Source organism: Lampris incognitus, chromosome 16, assembly GCF_029633865.1.
Source record: "Lampris incognitus isolate fLamInc1 chromosome 16, fLamInc1.hap2, whole genome shotgun sequence".
Lineage (NCBI taxonomy): Eukaryota > Metazoa > Chordata > Actinopteri > Lampriformes > Lampridae > Lampris > Lampris incognitus.
The window spans coordinates 22,581,894-22,602,550 of NC_079226.1; the positions used below are offsets into that span (position 1 = coordinate 22,581,894).

A 20,657-nucleotide genomic window follows, 5' to 3' on the forward strand; every position below is an offset into this window, starting at 1 on the left:
CCCATTCCCATCTGTATTTTTGTAACCTTTTTTCTTTTTCTTTTTTTTGCCAGCGGTGCCGGCAGACTACACTCACAGGTTGCCATTTTTAAAATCTCATGCCACTGTCTTGTGTATCATAGCAACACTGAGTGACAGTGCGAGAAGTGCATTCTCTATTTGGTAGTTGAACATAACATGACAGACAGGCTGAGGGATAAAGCGTTTCCTTCTATCTAACACAAATCGATCTTTCTTAATAGTCTAACCTGTAAAATTTCTCTCCCATAGATTTGCACTGAATTGATTCTAAAAAATACAGAACCAACTGCGTCTTGTATCAGCTCAATATGCAACACGTCTTTTTGAGTTTCCAATTATGAGATGATTCCATAATAATAATAATTATTAGGGATGTAACAGTACACAACTCAAAATTTGATACGATTCATGATACTGGATTCACAATACGATTTTCTCCCGATATTTTTAACAAAATGAGATTGAACGCAGTTCAAGACATGTAGGTCGCTGGTGTGACAGAGGAAGATGCAGAAGACATGAAGAAATGGAAATGGATGATCCGTTGTGGCGACCCCTAACAAGAGCAGCCGAAAGTAGTAGTAGTAGATTGAACGCAATTCTCCCCCCCTTTTCCCCCCGTTTTTCTCCCCAGTTGTACTTGGCCAATTACCCCACTCTTCCAAGCGTCTCGGTCTCTGCTCCACCCCCTCTGCTGATCCGGGGAGGGCTGCAGACTACCACGTGTCTCCTTCGATACATGTGAAGTCGCCAGCCGCTTCTTTTCACCTGACAGTGAGGAGTTTTGCCAGGGGGACGTAGCACATGGGAGGATCATGCTATTCGCCCCAGTTCCCCCTCTCTCCCCGAACAGGTGCCCCTACTGACCAGAGAAGGCGCTAGTGCAGCGACCAGGACACATACCCACATCCGGCTTCCCACCCACAGACATGACCAATTGTCTGTAGGGACGCCCGACCAAGCTGGAGGTAATGCGGGGATTTGAACTGGCGATCCCTGTGTTGGTAGGCAACGGAATAGACCGCTGCGCTACCCAGATGCCCGAACTCAAATTATGACTGAAAAAGATTCCTTTATTTGTCAGACAAAAAATCTACAAAATATATTTTCTCTTATCTTTTCTTTATCAAATTAAAGAATCCTTTTTTATTTATGAGGTGGGGTATAAAGTCGTCATGTCAAGTCAATTTTATTTGTATTGCCTAATATTACATATTAGAAATTTGCCTCAGTGGGCTTTACAGCAATACAACATCCTGTCCTTAGACCCTCGCATTGGATAAGGAACAACTCCCTAAAAAAACCCTTTGCAAAACAATGCACATTTTGTTTTTTTTGTAAAAGTAAAACTGGAAATATCTATTGTCTTAGATAACAACAAAAAAACAAACAAAAAAAAACTAAATTGAATTTTAAAACAAACCCCAAATCAAATAAATAAAATTACAAGAAAAAAATTAGTTAAATAAATTAATTAAAAAAAGAAGAAGAAGAAAATATCTTCAAAGAAACTAATCCTTAGTCTGTGTTCCTAGCTAGGAATTTACATGTTTGTTAGGGTTTTTTTTTTTTTAAGGAATGTCAACTTATCTACATTTTCAGGCAGAAGCTGAGATCTCTGGACATTCGCAGTATCCCACCTGCGGCTGCCATGTATTTGCGCCTTTTTTTTTTAAATGTATTTGCGCCTTAGTTGACGTGAGTGATGACGTAGATAACACCCTCTGCTGTTTAAGAAAGAGTATGGTGATTTATTTTTCATCTCACCGATTTGAATCATCACATTTTTGTCGGGAATTTACTGTCTTGCGAAGTATCGTCACACTCCTAATTATAATAATAATAATAATAACCTTTTTTAAAGGGTGCTGAGATTAAATTTACGTGCGCTTGAGCACCCCTGAAAAGAGTATAAAATCGCGAATGAAGTACTTAATAGAATTGTGAATGGGGTTTGGCATGGAAAAATCAGTTGTGGTCAAGCCAGTCTGCACTTCGAAAAACATGGTCAAGCCAACGCCCACGTTGGTGTTCATTACGTATATACTATACTAGGCATTACAGTAAGAGCGGGTAAGAACTGACTTCAAAATAAAAGCGACTTTCTGGCGACTTGATTTCACATCCAGTCAGTTTGTCAATAATGAATGTATGAATAAAATAAATAGTTCGTAGCTCATATATGACATTTTAGGGGGCTTTAATTTTGAAATTCAAAATCAGAATTATGTATATATTTATCTGCTGTACAAAAAAATAAAGGGAACACCTAAAAACACAATATAGACCTCGATGAATGAAATATTTCAGCTGAAAATCTTTATTTATTAGACAGAGGAATGTGTCTAGAGCAAAATAACCTAAGAATGATCAATGGAAATCAAAATCATTAGCCCATTAAGGTCTGGATTCAGAATCATACTCAAAATCAAAGTGGAAAATGAGAACATAGGCTGATCCAACTTCTGTGGAAATTCTTCAAGACGATTCAAAATGAGGCTCAGTAGTGTGTGTGGCCTCCATGTGCCTGTATGCACTCCCTACAACGTCTGGGCATGCTCCTGATGAGACGACGGATGGTCTCCTGAGGGATCTCCTCCCAGACCTGGATCAGGGCATCGGTCAACTCCTGGACAGTCTGTGGTGCGACATCGCGTTGGCGGATGGTACGAGACATGATGTCCCAGAGGTGCTCGATTGGATTCAGATCTGGGGAACGTGCAGGCCAGTCCATAGCATCAATGCCCTCGACATACAGGAACTGCTGACACACTCTGGCCACATGAGGACGAGCATTGTCATGCATGAGCAGGAACCCAGGGCCCACTGCACCAGCATATGGTCTGACAATGGGTCTGAGGATCTCATCCCGGTACCTAATGGCAGTCATGGTACCTCTGGCTAGCACGTAGAGGTCTGTGCGGCCCTCCAAGGATATGCCTCCCCAGACCATCACTGACCCACCGCCAAACCGGTCATGCTGGAGGATGTTGCAGGCAGCAGAACGTTCTCCACAGCGTCTCCAGACTCTCTCACGTCTGTCACATGTGTTCAGTGTGAACCTGCTCTCCTCTGTGAAGAGCACAGGGCGCCAATGGCGAATCTGCCAACCAAGATGTTCTCTGGCAAAGGTCAATCGGGCTGCACGGTGTTGGGCTGTGAGCACAGGCCCCAATTGTGGACGTCGGGCCCTCATACCATCCTCATGCATTCTGTTTCTCACTGTTTGAGCAGAAACCTGCACATTAGTGGCCTGTTGAAGGTCGTTTTGTAGGGCTCCGGCAGTGCTCCTCCTGTTCCTCCTTGCACAAAGGACCAGATAGAGGTCCTGCTGCGGGGTTGTTGTCCTCCTGCGGCCCCCTCCACGTCTCCTGGTGTACTGGCCTGTCTCCTGGTACCTCCTCCATGCTCTGGACACTGTGCTGGGAGACACATCAAATCTTCTTGCCACAGCACGGATTGATGTGCCATCCTGGATGAGCTGCACTACCTGAGCAACTTCTGTAGGTTGCAGATACCGCCTCATGCCACCTCTAGTGGTGAGGGCACTAGCAAAATGAAAAACTAACCAAAGATCGGCCAGAAAAGATGAGGACAGGCAAATGGTCTGTGGCCACCACCTGCAAATCCATTCCTTTTATAGGGGTTGTCTTGCAAATTGTCTAATTTCCACCTGGTGCAAATTAGACAATTTACCAACAGGTGAAATTGAGTCACAAATCAGTGTTGCTTCCTAACTGGACAGGTTGATATCTCAAAAGTGTGATTGACTTGGAGCTACATCGCATTGCTTATGTGTTCCCTTTATTTTTTTGAGCAGTGTATATATATATATGTGTGTGTGTGTGTGTGTGTGTGTGTGTGTGTGTGTGTGTGTGTGTGTGTGTGTGTGTGTGTGTGTGTGTGTGTGTAATTTTGGTACTTAAAAGTCAGATTGGTCTTTTGAAATGTATTCTTTATTATTAAATTTGATTAATTATTCACACAATTGAAATGACAAAGCCGTGATTTTCAAAGCCTCAATTTTTCTCAGAAATACAGTTTGCAGGCGGGGGGCAGGATAAGCGGTTTGGATAATGGATGGATGGATAGTTATTTATGTATTTTAATTTTGATTTGTTTGTTTATTCATTCATGATTGACCTGCCTGAATGATCGTGAAGTCACATTTACGGGAAGCTGCTTTTATTTTGAAATCAGTCCTTAACGCTCTTACCGTAATGCCTAGTATATACACGTACTGCAAAACAACATGGGGGGGCTGGCTTGACTGTGTTTTTCGAATTGCAGGATGGCTTGACCACAGTAAAAATCAAAGCAGGAAACTGTAAGATGTGTTGACCTTTTGGACTTCTTGTTCTACTCTTTATTGCAGACAATTTAAACTCTACTTGACCACTAATACAGACCTATTCACAAAGGATTTCAAGGCTGTGTTTGTTGACAAACAAGGGAGGGGGCAAAACTTTGACGTTCAGCTCCAGAACTATTTCACTGGACATGTCGTTGGTGAGTAGAGGAAATCGAATGGACCTGTGTAAAAATTGTGTTCAGTTAACTGGTCTTTATGCTAAGCTTTGAATGCTCACATCATTATTTGTCTGTTTGTAGGGGAGGAGCATTCGCGTGTGCAGGCACACATAGACAGGGATGAGTTCTCTGCCCACATCCTAACTGATGACGCTGAATACAATGTAGAGGTAACAAACAGCCATACAAACTGAACTACTGAATGAATACATTAGATATACTTATTAAATAACTTATTAATATACTTTCTACAATAGTAGAGAGTATATTCATGGATGTTACTAATGTTAACCAGCTTTTTGACTGATGCTTAACACTAGAACGACCAGGATTTCACTGCTGCGTAAAACCACAATGGGCCGTCAGAATGACTGTCGGTTTTTAAACTCTATATTCTGTCAAGATAAGTACCCAGTTGAGATATTAATGCATTGCATATGTTAGTATGTCTGTTAGGAAATGACTAACACCAAAATTAACATTTTAACTGAAATACTATTTTTAAACAATTTAAACTTCCGAGAGACATGGTCAAACTTGAATAGCAAAATGGAAAAAGTTAAAATATTACTTGAAAAACACATATTGCTAATCTAACAAACGTAACAAGGCTTATAAAATGTGAAATGCAAAAAAAGAACTGAAAATAACTATTGAAACAGTCCCAAACAACGACCAGAACTTAAAAACTGCTAGAACGACCATGGGCCATCAAAATTACCCCCCCCACGGTTTTTAAACTATATTCTGTCAAGCTAAATACCCAATTGAGATATTAATGTATTGCATATGATAGTATGTCTGTTAAGAAACGACTGACACCTGAATTAACATTTTAACAACTTTAATACTATTTTTATTTTAATCTTATTTATTATAGATATTTATTTATAAAATATTATATAATTATATAGTCCAACGTTGGAGGTCGCCCGGTTCGTCCTCTGTGTGGAGTTCGCATGTTCTCCTCGTGTCTACACATTGGTTTTCTCTGGGGGCTCTGGTTTCCTCCCACAGTCCAAAGACATGTAGGTCAGGTGAATGGGCCATACTAAATTGTCCCTAGGTATGAGTGTGTGTGTGTGTGTGTGTGTGTGTGTGTGTGTGTGTGTGTGTGTGTGTGTGTGTATGTTGGCCCTGTGTGGTTGCCTGGCGGCCTGTCCAGGGTGTCTCCCCGCCTGCCGCCCAATGACTACTGGAATAGGCTCCAGCATCCTCACGACCCCAAGAGCAGGATAAGCCATTCGAATAATGGATGGATTTTATTTTATTTAACTTTTTTATTTTATTTTTGATGGACTGGAGGGTGTGTTCCAATTAGCTGGGCTTCACATTGCTCAGCCTCTCAGGGAAAGTCTACTCTAAATTGCTGGAAAGGAGGCTCCGACTGATTGTCGAACCTCGGATCCAGGCAGAACAATGTGGATTCTGTCTTGGCTGCGGAACAACGGACCAACTCTTTACCCTTGTGGAAGTGCTGAGGGAGGCATGGGAGTTTGACGAGCCAGTCTACATGTGTTTTGTGGACTTGGAGAAGGCTTGTGACCGTGTACCCCGGGGCACTCTGTGGGGGGTACTGTGGGAGTATGGGGTACCAGGGCAGTTGTTACAAGCCATCTGGTCCTTGAATAACCAAAATGAGAGCCGGGTCTGCATTCTCGGCACAAAGTCAAACACATTTTCGGTCGGTGTCGGACTCCGCCACAGTTGTCCCTTGTCTCTGATTCTGTTCGTGATATTCATGGACAGGATCTCAAGGCACAGCCAAGGTGAGGAGTGTGTCCGTTTTGGGAGCCTCAGAATTACATCTCTGCTCTTCATAGATGATGTGGTTTTGTTGGCTTCATCAGAATGCGACCTCCAGCGTGCACTGGGGCGGTTTGCAACTGAGTGTGAAATGACCAGAATGAGAGTCAGCACCTCCAAGTCTGAGGCCATGGTTCTCAACCCGGAGGGAGCAATCCACCATTTTCAGGTAGAGTTGTTGCCTCAAGTGAAGGAGTTCAAGTATCTCAGGGTCTTGTTCACGAGTGAGGGTAGGATGGGGTGAGGGATTGACAGGTGGATTGGTGCAGCATCAGCAGTATTGCGGACATTGTATTGGACCGTTGTGGTGAAGAGGGAGCTGAGCTGGAAGGCAAAGCTCTCAATTTACCAGTCAATCTTCGCTCGAACCCTCACCTATGGTCATGAGCTTTGGGTAATGACTGAAAGGGTGAGATTGCAGATACAAGCGGCTGAAATGAATTTCCTCCGTAGAGTGTCTGGGCTCAGCCTTAGAGATAGGGTGAGGAGCTTGGAGTAGAACCGCTGCTCCTTCACGTTGAAAGGAGCCAGTTGAGGTGGTTCGGGCATCTGGGTGCCTTCCTTTGGAGGTTTCAACGTCCAACTGGGAGGAGACCCCAGGGTAGACCCAGAACTCACTGGAGGGACTACATGTCCAATCTGGCCTGGTAATGCCTTAGGATCCCCCAGAAGGAGCTGGAGGGCGTTGCTGGGGAGAGGGACATCTGGAGTGCCCTACTTAGCTTACTGCCACTGAAACCCGGCCTTCGGAGAAGCGGGTGATGATGAGATGAGATGAGATGAAAATACTGTTTTTCAAACAATTTAAAATTGCCACTGTCCAACGCCTGTAAATACTGCAAAGCAACGCCTCGGTGGTAATCGTGGTGCATCTGAAACGGCGCCTGTAACCAGACATTTTGGCAATGATGATAAATCAAGTTTAAACTATTATTCTGCACTGGAGAACGCTGGTGTGTTTCTAGGACAGAGCAATGAACTTCATGAAGGAAATGATGTGACCAACACGCATCATAAATAGTGACATAATGCGCACAATCACGCGCAAATTACGAGCCGTCCTAACTTTTTTTTGTGCAATTGATCTTAAACTAATTTTAATGCAAATATATGCAATTTTAGGGGCATTCAGGGAGCGGCAGGTCTGTATCTGTTTTTTTCCCCCACAAAGTTATTAAGCTTTGAAAATCCAAAATGGTCAAAATGACTGGCTTGGTCATTCTAGTGTTAAAGGTGAGAATTATGCCTTCTCTCTACCATTCTACATGTTTCCCATACATTTTGCCCTGCTCCTCCCTTGCATAAATTTTAACACCTTCTCCTCTTCTTATATTTTTCATTTTCTTTCATTCCACCTTCTGCACTGCCACGCTATCTCCACCTCTGCTCTTACAACACTCCTCCACGCCCCCTCTTTCTTCCTCTGACTGTTTCGGCACCTCTCCCCCTTTAATCCTTTCTTACTTTTCTTCTGTTCCACCTTCATCCATCGCCTCTCTCTTTCTGTCCACCCAGCCCTTGTGGAGGTTTACAGAGTCGCCCCCTGATGGGCGGGTGCTGGTTTATCGCTCTGAGGACATCAGGAATCTCAGCCGTGTTGCCTCTCCAAAAGTGTGTGGGTACATCCACGCACAGTCCCAGGACCTGCTCCCGGAGGCTGCCAGGATGGGTTGGGAGGGAGTCGATGAGGTGGAGGGTGAGTCAATGAGTCTCTCTCTCCCACACTAGGGGTGGAAAAGAGCAGTGGCGTTTATTTGTGTGCATTGGTCTGTGTGTTTGTTCGTGTTGTCAAAATGTGTGGGATGCAGTTTGTAGGTGGTCATGCATATCATACAGCTAAGCCTAGCAACAAGCTTTAAGGAAAGAGTAAAGAGTAGGTGGATAATGAATGGCAAAGGTTTAGAAAAGGGAGGAGGAGGCGGTTGACAGTTTGTGAGACAAAAGTGGTAGGCGGATGGTTCTGTAACAGTCACTTAAACAAAAGCTTTTCATCTGCAAAGCCTACCCTATGTCCTGTGCATACATACATACACCGACAAGAGGGTTTTATCCAAAAACCAAGAGGCTTTTGATTGCTTTCTGTTGCATTGAAAATGTAAAGAATACGAGAGAGATAAGCCAGGGAACATATCTAAAGCACCTCTGATAGGTCCCTATTTGAAAGCATTTGTTTGGGAAATAAGTGGAGTTAAGGTGCCTGTGGGCGGCATGGTGGCACAGTGGTTAGCGTGGTCGCCTCAGAGCAAGAAGGTCCTGGGTTCGAACTCCGGGGTAGTCCAACCTTGGGGGTCATCCCAGGTCGTCCTCTGTGTGGAGTTTGCATGTTCTCCCCGTGTCTGTGTGGGTTTCCTCCTGGTGCTCCGGTTTCCTCCCACAGTCCAAAGACATGTAGGTCAGGTGAATCAGCCATACTATATGTCCCTAGATGTGAATGTGTCAGCCCTGTGATGGCCTGGTGGTCTTTCCAGGGTGTCTCCCTGCCTGCTGCCCAATGACTGCTGGGATAGGCTCCAGCATCCTGCGATCCCGATTGGGATAAGTGGCTTGGATAATGGATGGATAATGGAAGGTGACTTTTTTTTAAAATTTATTTCTGATTTTTCCCTTTTTTCTCCCAATTTAGTGGCCAATCGATCCCTATTTTAATTCAAACACCCACCCTCGTACTGCATGCGCTCGCCAACTGCATCTCTCTGGCCGGCAGTCTCGAAGGAGACCGCCTCCCCACTTTTGTGACAAGGCGACTCCAGGCCGAACCACTGTTTTTTCCGACACACACAGAGACGCATTCACGTGACGAACACAAGCCGACTCCGCCCCCCTCCCGAAGACAGCATTGCCAATGATTGCTGCTTCATCGAGTCCGGCCATAGTCGGATCTGACGAGACCGGGGCGCGAACCCCAGTCCCCAGTGGGCAACTGCATCGACACAAAGCCGATGCTTAGACCGCTACACCACCGCGGACTCATGGAAGGTGACTTTTAATGTAGGAGGCAGGGAAGTTCATGAAGGCTCTGGTGCCTAGTGAGAGGAGACTTGGTCATCATTGTGTCCTACTGTTGTTAAGAAAGCAGAAGCAGCACCCACCTCCCCAGCCTGGGGCCTGTCTCACAAATCAGGTTTTCTTGTGTAGCTCGCTAACTTCATGCTCAGTTTGCTCTAACCCTGGACTTTCTGTCTGATGAAAGTGGATCACTTTTTACCAGGATACATCACCATGGTAACATATGCTGCAGACCTAACCTGCTCTGGGGTAGATTAAGTTCAGGATTGCAGATCATAAACAGCTCATGGATCAGTCAGCTGTCCCAGTTGTAAGAGATGCCATTACACACAATTTTTTATTTGAAAAAAAATTACAATAAAAAGGAATTTGTGACACCAAAATAATTATTACTTTTCTCATAGCATATAGCTAGGTCTACCTTCTTTTTGTATTCCAACTTACCTATTTCCAGTTTAATTTTCTTCATATGGAGCTCCTTCAGTTTGCAGTCTAGACTCCAGGGTCTGTTTTTACAGTGCACTGACAGAGACTGTTTGCACCTTGCAAAATAATGCACTGGTATAAATGATAGTTTAGCATATCAAACACAGCTTAAATTAAAGCTGCAAGCAGCGATGAATGGGTCCTTGCGCCTCATGTGTGTTGAAGGGAGTGGCAGCCATGAAAGATATACAATTTCATGAACGTCAAACATTGCATGTAGGAGACAACTGTCACTTCCTATGTCCACTATATGGTGTTAGAAAACACACACTAAATGTACAATACGTTGCTGCATATTAAATGTAGCACACACACTTTAAATTTCATGTAAATCAAAGGAAGTTTGTAAATTAAGGCTTGACTTCCTCTTGCCAGTAGGCAGTGCTACACAATTGTGTCATTAATGTAGCAATACATTTAGTGGAGGTTGCCTGACATGCATATACATTTTCATGAATATCAGACATTGCACGAAGGAGTTACATATCACTTCCTGTGTCCACTATGTGGCACTAGAGAACACCCACTTATTGTGCATCATGTTGCTGTATGTCATGTGTAGACCACACTATGTAAATTTTGTGTAAAGCAAATTGTGTTTATCATGTAAGGCTGACTTCCTGTTGCCAGGAGGTGGCGCTATGACTATCACTTTTCACTTCCTGTTGCCAGTAGGTGGTGCTACACAAGTGTGTCATTAATGCAATTGTGTTTGTCATGTAAGGCTGACTTCCTGTTGCCAGTAAGTGGCGCTGTGACTATCACTTTTCACTTCCTGTTGCCAGTAGGTGGTGCTACACAAATGTGTCATTAATGCAGCAATACATTTAGTGGAGCTTGCCTGACACGCATATGTAGTTTCATGACTATCGAACGTTGCACGAAGGAGTTAAATATCACTTACTGTGTCCATTATGTGGCGCTACAGACCAGCTAATAATTATACATCAGTTGCTGTATATCATGTGCAGACCACACCATGTAAATATTATGTAAATCAGGTGATGTTTGTTACATAAGGCTGACTTCCTGTTGTCAGTAGGTGGCGCTATGAATATGCCTCAGTATGGGCGTGTAGGTGTCTTCATGGCTGGACTCTTATCCAGCATGTGAAATTTGGGCCAGAATGGACAATGTAAAGTCAAGTTACAACAGCTTTCTGTATCATGGTGAAACACGCTAATGTTCCGCATCACCACAGCAATGGCGTTCCACGAAAACTCAAGAGCTTCGCAATTTAATATTGTGAAGATCTTCACCAAATTTGAGATGGATCTGGTTAACCTACTAGGTTGAGATTGTAAAAGTACAGCGCCTGTAACTTCCTTTTGCTAGTAGGTGGCGCTATAACTGTGATTCAGTAGTCAGGCCTGGACTCATAATAAGCATTAGAAATTTGGGGCATATTTGGCAGTGTATATTCGAGTTACAATAATTTCCTTTTTCATGGGAAAAGATGCAAATCGAATGTGCATAACTGTAGACCAGTGACTTCCAGTTTCTACGACAGCAGGCATACCAGTTTCCTGATTATTGATGTGTGCTATTAACAATGGCATATTTTTTTGTGATGCCTGCAAGATTTACCATGGATAAATGTCAACGACATGCACAGAAATGTCGACAAACTTTCACCAGCACCTACCAGCAAACGGGTGAAAAGTTTCAAGTTGTACATATCAAGTTACATCCACAATCATGAGGATGATTGTGGACGTACAATAGTGGCATGCGGAGTAATTTCTAAAATATTTCTAAAAAATGAAATAAAATTAGGAAAGGAGCCAGTTGAGGTGGTTCAGGCATCTGATTCGGATGCTTCCTGGGCACCTTCCTTTGGAGGTTTACCGGGCACAGCCAACTGGGAGGAGACCCCGGGATAGACCCAAAACTCGCAGGAGGGACTACATGTCCAGTCTGGCCTGGGAACGTCTTGGGATCCTCCAGGAGGAACTGGAGGGCATTGCTTGGGAGAGGGACATCTGGAGTGCCCTACTTAGCTTTCTGCCACCGCGACCCGACCCCAGAGAAGCGGCTAAAGATGAATGAATGAAATTACTTTAAAAACATATACTAATACTATCGAAATACTATTAAGAATGAAAATACTTTAACCATTACATTGTTGAAATGGTATTTAAAATAAATTTTGCCTTTCCTGTTAAATTTTTGTTTCGACATCAGCCTATTTACAAGTTACAATTTAATTAACTGTTACAAGTATTAGGCTAACTATTACAAGCTAAACTTGGATGGCAAAATAGTAAGCGGAGGTAGCTAAAATTATGAATGGTTCAAAAACACTGCAGTCGTGGCTCCAAACAGGAACAATTGGGAAGAGAGGTATGGATCAGGAAGAGAATATTTTGAGTGGCACTGTGGAAATTGAAATCGACGACAGGGAACCGGGCACAAGTGCTAGTGGCTACTTCAGCAGCACCGTTAAAGTCTCCACAGCACCTGCTAGCAGCAAACAGTGCAAAACGGTCAGGAAATATGACTTAAGTTACATCAAATTTGGATTCAGCTGGAGCGGGACAGAGGAAGAGCCGAGGCTGCAGTGTGTGGTATGTGGTGATCTTTTTAGCATTGAATCCATGAAACCATTGTATCTCAAACAGCAACTTAGAACCCTGAAAGTAAAAATAGTTGAATTTTTTCTAAGAAAATGTGAGGAACTGAAGCAGTCCAAGTCCATGATTCAATCCTGTGTTACACCCATACCCAAAGCACAGGAAGTATCATATCGTGCCAGCCTCCACATAGCAAAAGCCAGTAAGCCACACACAATTGATGAACAACGGTGTCTATCATTACCCAAAGAGATGACACACATCATGTGTGGGGAGAAGGCTGCCAAACAGTATACTTGGTGCCACTTTGAAACGACACTGTCACAGAAAATAGGAGCAATGGCTGATGACGTTAAAAACACACTGACGGAGTGCATTAAAAATAGTCGCCATTATTCTATCTAGACCAGCGGTCGGGAACCTATGGCTCGCGAACCATATATGGCTCTTCCGGTGACGGCATATGGCTCCCAGACAATTTTGAGTTGAAAATTATTTTTTTTTCAAAAAAATCAGTTTGGAACTGATTTTAAAATACTTGTGATATTTCTAAATAATACTGTGTCATTTTAAAGTAAACAGAAATTAGTTTTGAAGATAAATTTCACGGGTCAAGGGTCACCCGTGGGTCGGGTCGGGAACCAATGGCTCGCGAGCATGTCCGGGTCATTGTAAAGGTGAAGAAATCAATTTTATCAGATAGCCAACTAGTTTATCCGCTTCAACCCTTGTAACGGAAAAGATGGCGAAAAGAAAAAAAGACGATGATTACCGTGCATTCCAGGCTGCGTGCACAGAGGAATTTGCATTTGTGGAGAGAGCAGGATCTGCGGTATGTCAAATATGCAATGATAAAATTGCATTGATGAAACGGTCAAATATAAAGCGGCACTTCGATACGCACCATGCTTCATTTGCATCGAAATATCCAGCGGGGGACAGCAGGAAAAGGGCATGCGAGGAGCTACAGCGGAGAGTGCAGACGAGTCAGCAGCAACTACGTGTGTGGACCAAGCAAGGTGACGGGAATTCCGCTAGCTTTGCGGGGGCTTTGGCAATAGTAAGGAATGGAAAGTCATTCACAGATGGCGAGTATGCCAAAACATTCATGCTTGATGTGGCCAATGAACTGTTTGATGACTTCCCAAATAAAGACAAGATAATCAAACGAATAAAAGACATGCCCCTGTCAGCAAGAACTGTGCACGATCGTAGCATCATGATGGCAAATCAAGTCGAGGAAACACAAATTAAGGACATAAACGCCGGGACATACTTTTCTCTCGCGTTAGATGAGTCAACAGACGTTAGCCATCTATCTCAGTGCAGTATCATTGCCAGGTATGCTGCAGGTGACACACTGCGTGAGGAAAGCTTGGCTGTTTTGCCAATGAAAGGGACAACAAGAGGAGAGGATTTATTCATGTCTTTCATGGAGTTTGCTAAAGAAAAAAAACTACCGATGGATAAACTTATTTCTGTCTGTACTGATGGTGCACCCTGTATGTTGGGGAAGAACAAAGGATTTGTAGCGCTTCTCCGTGAACATGAAAAGAGAGCCATCCTAAGTTTTCATTGCATCCTGCACCAGGAGGCGCTTTGCGCTCAGATGTGTGGCCAGGAGCTTGGCGAGGTGATGTCTCTGGTCATTCGAGTGGTCAACTTTATTGTTGCCCGAGCTTTAAATGATCGCCAGTTTAAAGCTCTGTTAGAAGAAGTTGGGAATCATTATCCCGGTCTGCTTTTACACAGCAACGTGCGTTGGTTGTCAAGGGGGAAGGTGCTCAGCCGTTTTGCAGCTTGCCTGAGTGAAATCCGGACTTTTCTTGAAATGAAAGGCGTCAAGCATCCTGAGCTAGACAACACTGACTGGCTCCTGCAGTTTCACTATCTCGTGGACATAACTGGCCATCTGAACCAGCTCAATGTGAAAATGCAAGGTATTGGAAATACAATCTCATCCCTTCAACAAGCAGTGTTTGCATTTGAAAGCAAGCTGGAAGTCTTTCTCAGGGACATTGAAACAGGTCGTCTTCTGCACTTTGAAAGACTGCAACAATTTAGAGATGCATGCTTAGCAAGTGACTCCACTCAACATCTGGATCTCCAGCAGCTAGCTGGCTTTACGTTCAATCTCCTGCAGTCATTCAAAGCACGTTTTGGAGAATTTCGTGCGCGCACTGGTCTTTTCAAGTTCATCACTCATCCACATGAGTGTGCAGTGGACAAAATCGACCTGACATGCATCCCCGGGGTCTCTATCGGAGACTTTGAGCTGGAAGTTGCTGACCTGAAGGCATCAGACATGTGGATGAGTAAGTTCAAGTCACTTAATGGAGAGTTGGAAAGTCTTGCGCGACAGCGAGCAGAGCTGGCGAGGGAACACAAGTGGACAGAAATTAAAAATCTTCAACCTGAAGACCAGCTGATTCTTAAAACTTGGAACAAGCTTCCTGTGACATACCACACAATGCAGCGTGTGAGTATTGCCGTATTGACCATGTTTGGCTCTACATATGCATGTGAACAGTCTTTCTCGCATATGAGGAACATTAAGACCAACCTACGCTCACGTTTAACTGATGGAAGCCTCAACGCCTGCATGAAGCTCAACCTCACCACGTATGAACCAGACTACAAGGCCATCAGCAAAACCATGCAGCACCAGAAGTCGCATTAAAAGTAAGACATATTTAATTTATTATACGTTAAAAATACTATATGGCTCTCAATGAAATATATTTAGAAATATTTGGCTTTTATGGCTCTCCCAGTCAAAAAGGTTCCCGACCCCTGATCTAGACTAATGATGTTGCAGATTTGGCCAATTTGCTTGTTTACACAATGGTGCAGCTCTGGAGGACTTTCTGCTCTCTCAATCACTGCAGATCAGAACTACAGCTGAGCACATATTCCAGCTCCTGAATGCATTTGTCGAGAAAAGAATGGGCTTGATTGGGGAAAGAAGTGTGATGGAGTCTGCACAGACGGCGCCAGGGCTGTGACAGGTCGCCACAGTGGAATAGCAGCTCGAATTCATGAGTTGGCACCCAAGATACGATGGACTCTACAGCATCCATTGTGAGGCCCTGGGAGTGAAGAAGATGCCCAAAGAAATGAAGTCTGTGCTGAACTCAGCTGTGAAAAGTGTGAACTTCATTTAGGCCCGACTGATGCATGACGCCTATTCCATGTGCTCTGCAATGAGATGGGCAGTGAGCATGTCCAACTCTTGCTTCATACAGATATGTAAGGTGGCTATCAAAAGGGAAGGTGCTTTCGAGGCTTTTCGAATTGCACAGAGAGGTTCAAATGTTCTTACAGGACAAAAGCTTCTCTTTATCAGATGTTTTCGAAGATACTGTGTAGCGTAGTCAACTGGCATACTTGCTGGAGATTTTCTCTCGTTTAAATGAACTGAATTCAGGACTACAGGGAATCTCCAATGTTTTTGGTGCGCAGGACAAAATCAATGCAATGTTGAAAAAGATGAAGTTGTTAGAAATCAAAGTGAAGGCAGGTGATGTTTCAGCTTTCCCCGCTTTGGAGTTTTCTGTCTGGCAACAACCTGACCATTAATGATAGAATCAGGGACAACATCGTTGCTCAGACAACAGTTCCACGAATATTTCCCAGTGACGGCCAAAGCAAACAAACTGGATGAGAAACCCGTTCAACATCAAAACCTCAGAAATGCCCAACTACTTCATTGTTGGTGAACAGGAGAGTTTAATATAATTGTTTTGCAATGAAACATTGAAGTCTGCTTTCAGAAGTAAGTCGTTGTTCGTCTTTTGGATACAGCAACACAGTGAATACCCTACACTTTTGGACAAGGCTGTGCGCTTTCTCCTTCCTTTTGCGACCACATCTGAAGGCTTCTCTTCACTTGCCATCATAAAAATGAAATACAGAAGCGGGACGGATGCCGAGCCAAACCTGAGACCGAAGCTGACCTTGGTTGACCCAGACATTGCACGACCATGTTCACAGAGGCAGGTGCACCCTTCTCATTAAGGCAGGAGAGACAGATGGGATGACATGCAGCAAAGGGCCTGGTCCGGATTCAAACCCAGGCCGCTGCAGTAAGGACTCAGCCTTATGTGGTATGCGTGCTACCAGGTGAGCCACGGGGCTGCCTCTGTGTGGAAGAGTTTGAGTGACAGCTCTAGTGCTACCCATTTGTACAGCATGGCTGTGGCTGACAACAGTCAGCAATAAATAATAATAATAATTACATTTATATATAGTTCTTTTCTAGACACCCAAAGTGATTCACATTGAAGGGCGTAACTCACTTCAACCATCACCAATGTGTAGCACCCAACTGGGTGACACACGGCAGCCATTTTGTGCCAGAATGCTCACCACACACCAGCTTGAGGTGGAGAAGGAGGAATCATTGAACCAATTAAAGGGGGGATGATTTGGTGGCCAGTTGTACTTGGCGAGCCAAATATTTTCTGAGGTGGTACGTGATATAAAAAGTTTGAGAAACACCGCTCTAGGAGGATTTTGTTATGGTACAATGCCTGGAAATGGCAAAAACTGCACAAATATTGCACAGTAAATTCAAAATGCCTGACTTCCTGTTGGACTTAGGGTATGGCTCCAAGAGGCTTTTTTGTAAGTCAGAAGATGTTACATCTGCCTACTGAATTTTGTTCATCTATGTTAATCGCCAGTTTCGGTTGATGACTTAGTGCCAGCCAAAGAAGCTGGTTCACCCTCCTGACTGTTGCCCCTCTCTCTCTCTGTCCTCATCCTCTTCAATTTTTAGGAGCTCTTCATCCATATACTCTAAAATATAAAAACGGGCAGCCATCAAATTTAAGTGCCTCATCCACATTTGTCGAAATCAGCTGCTGAATATTACACAATGACTTTGGGCGTAAATTATTGCTAGCAGTTCCTCTATCTCTCCGGCTATGCTACCTCAAATGAATGGTCAGCTCTGATAAGATTTGGCATGACTTCTTCTTTTGTAAACATTCAAAACCAAGCCCCCACATGCAAATAGCAGCAGCAGTAAAAGGGATGTTACAACAGAGACCGGAAGGAGCAAGACGTAAAGGAAAAAAGTCTATCTCTGTAGGGATCCTTTCCATAATGTTGTCAGACACTTCAAATAACAATCAGAGCCTGTCAGTGGCAAAAATAAACACTTTTAGTGGACGTACTTGGACGCGTACACTTGGACCCAAGGATTACATTGCAGACCGTTTCGAGGCTGCCAGTTGAAGCATTCTTGCTCAATACTGGACCGATTCCATTTTTTTCTTCCCCTATTAGTTATTTAGACCCCAACGGATGGGAAAATAGGGCCCCGGTTTAAAAATACTGGAATCACCCTTTAAGAAGAATAATCCCTACAAATACAATAGGGCCTTCACACCACTCTGTGTTCGGGGGGGACTTTAATCTTCCTCGAATAGACATAGAAGTGAAGGAGATAATTTTTTCCTCTGGGAATATGTGTTCACACTCAAATCTCTGCCATAACAAATGCAAACAAATGCATTTAGCTCTGCAACACTCTTGAGTACACAATTTTTCCTCATCATTGACTCCCCCTTTAAATTAAATGTTATAATGTATTTATTACATAATCCACAAAAGCTTGTGATTCTTGTACACTGCTTATTTTGATACCTCTATGTGGGGGTTTAATAATCTCACAGAATTTCTCTCAACTGCAAAAGAGAAATACACTTAGTTAGCCATATGTTGTTGCATCACAGTAGTAAAGTACAAACTTACATTGTAGCAAAGAGGTGATAATGGAACGGCCAGCAGTAGGGTCAGAGAACACGCCTTCCAGGACCCCCACCATGACAGACCACCCCTCATTATTAGAGTGCCAACTCCTCTGTAGGAAGAAATTCTTCCTGTCTTTTATAGCTCAATCTATTTTTCTGTTTGCTGCATATTAACATATCTCTTCCTAATTTGTTTTAAAGTATGTATAAAATAAAAGCATTAAAAAAAAGTAAGGCCATGCAACTACTTAACACTTTGGATGATATTTTTATATTTAGTCTTGAGCTGCATTTAAGATCTCTTCACACTACAAGGATTGCAGCTAGAGTATAGCTTAAGAAAATATAGGTACAAACGACTTGTGAGAGCCAACACATTGTAACATGTTATTCCAGTTGAAGATAGTATATATTTAGCTATTGATCTCTGTGCCTTAGTTAATAGTGCAGTGATAAACTTAACCTAGGCATTAACACTGTTCCGGTTCCAGTTGCCATCTGCAGTTTGTTTGTTTGTGGATCTGCCTACTTTCTAACTTAACAACTTTTAATGACTCCGTGAGAACTTTGGATTTTTTTTTTTTTTGATTTTATGGTTTGCCTATTTTACTGATTTCTTTCTTCTTTTTTTTTTTGAAAACTTTATTTTCCAATTTTCAAGTTTTTTGGAACAGGTATACAAAGCACATGAACAACAACAACAACAACAAAAATAAACATGTAGGAATCCCCCCTCCCCCCCAAGGCTCAAAAAATTTTTAAAAAAAAGAAAGGAAAAAAAGACTATGCAGGGATTTCTTATTCCAATTCCACATAATAACCATATTTTTGAAGACAATATAAAGTTGTACACATATATCTATAAGTATTGTCGTTACACCTAGGTAAATAAAAAGTGCATTCAATAAAAGGGAAAACCTTCAATAAAGTCTATGAAAGGACTCCAGGTCAAAGTAAAGTTTTTGCGGGTTTTACATATTTTATATCGGAGCTTTTCTAAAGGTAGAAAGGACAGCACCTCCCTCAACCACTGCAAAAATGATGGCACTTTATTCGACTTCCAGTTCAATAGGATAAGTCTGCGTGCTAGTAATGAGGCAAATGCTAGAGCATTTGCCTGCAAACTTGTGACCTTACAGTTAGGGGGTGGTATGCCAAAGATGGCTGTGTGAAAATCAGGGTTTATGGTCTGTTTACAGATATGTGAGAATACATTAAATATCTGTCCCCAATAACTGTTGAGGGAGGGGCATGCCCAGATTTTATTGATTTCTACCTGATCATTGATTACTGCACTGATTTTCATGAGTTCTGCTTCTAGTGTGAGAAGATGGCAGCGTGAATTCACATTTGCGGCGGCGTCACCCAATACCGTCCATACAGTGTCTTTGTCCACGTCTTCGTCTTAAGTTTTGTTTTTCGTTTGATGGCTGGGAGAACTGGTGCTGGATCGGCTGGGAGAGCGGGGCAGGCTAAGCTAACTGCTAGCCCATGCAGACCGGCAGTTCCGATAACACCGAGGGCAGTCTGGCAGCGGCCTCACCTGGCGTTGACTGTGGTGTTTGTGATGTTGTCGTGAGGAGTGGGGAGACGTCGAGCATGTCTGGCTGGGAGAGCTGGTGCTGGATCAGCTGGGAGAGCTTGGTCTGCTACGTCCGATGGGCCCGGGGACCACGGTCCCTGCTTGGAGCTGCGCCCAAGGTGGAAATGCTGAGGGCGGTCTGACAGTACACGGAAGCGGGGCAGGCTAAGCTAACTGCTAACCCATGCAGACTGGCCGTTCCCAACTGGGTATCACGAGATTTCGTGTCATAGTCACGAAATCGTGCTGGGGGACACGATGTCACTGAAAATTTCTTGTCCGGCACCACGGAGTTGTATCCAGTGCATTCCTATGGGCCAAGTTTTTCATGCGCGAGTCATATTATCAAGATGCTGGCTCTGGTTGGTCTGGCCTCCCAGGAGAATGCCGGTCACTTACATATATTTGAAAACACAAAAACTGCATTGGTTAGGGTTAGGGTAGCTTTTGTGTTTTCAAATACACTACCGTTCAAAAGTTTGGGATCACCCAAACAATTTTGTGTTTTCCATGAAAAGTCACACTTATTCACCACCATATGTTGTGAAATGAATAGAAAATAGAGTCAAGACATTGACAAGGTTAGAAATAATGATTTGTATTTGAAATAAGATTTTTTTTACATCAAACTTTGCTTTCGTCAAAGAATCCTCCATTTGCAGCAATTACAGCATTGCAGACCTTTGGCATTCTAGCTGTTAATTTGTTGAGGTAATCTGGAGAAATTGCACCCCACGCTTCCAGAAGCAGCTCCCACAAGTTGGATTGGTTGGATGGGCACTTCTTTGAGCAGATTGAGTTTCTGGAGCATCACATTTGTGGGGTCAATTAAACGCTCAAAATGGCCAGAAAAAGAGAACTTTCATCTGAAACTCGACAGTCTATTCTTGTTCT

At 43.3% G+C, this 20,657-nt stretch overlaps 1 protein-coding gene across 3 annotated transcripts in view; it reads left to right on the plus strand.

Moving 5' to 3' along the window:
- The window catches only part of adam17a (ADAM metallopeptidase domain 17a), a 40,133-nt gene that overhangs the window by 2,620 nt on the left and 16,856 nt on the right, over window positions 1-20,657 (plus strand). For all 3 annotated transcript variants that reach the window (XM_056295792.1, XM_056295791.1, XM_056295793.1), the window contains exons 3-5: window positions 4,397-4,530; window positions 4,633-4,721; window positions 7,873-8,053. In XM_056295792.1, the coding sequence (XP_056151767.1) occupies window positions 4,397-4,530; window positions 4,633-4,721; window positions 7,873-8,053 (404 nt within the window). The remainder of the gene's footprint in view (window positions 1-4,396; window positions 4,531-4,632; window positions 4,722-7,872; window positions 8,054-20,657) is intronic.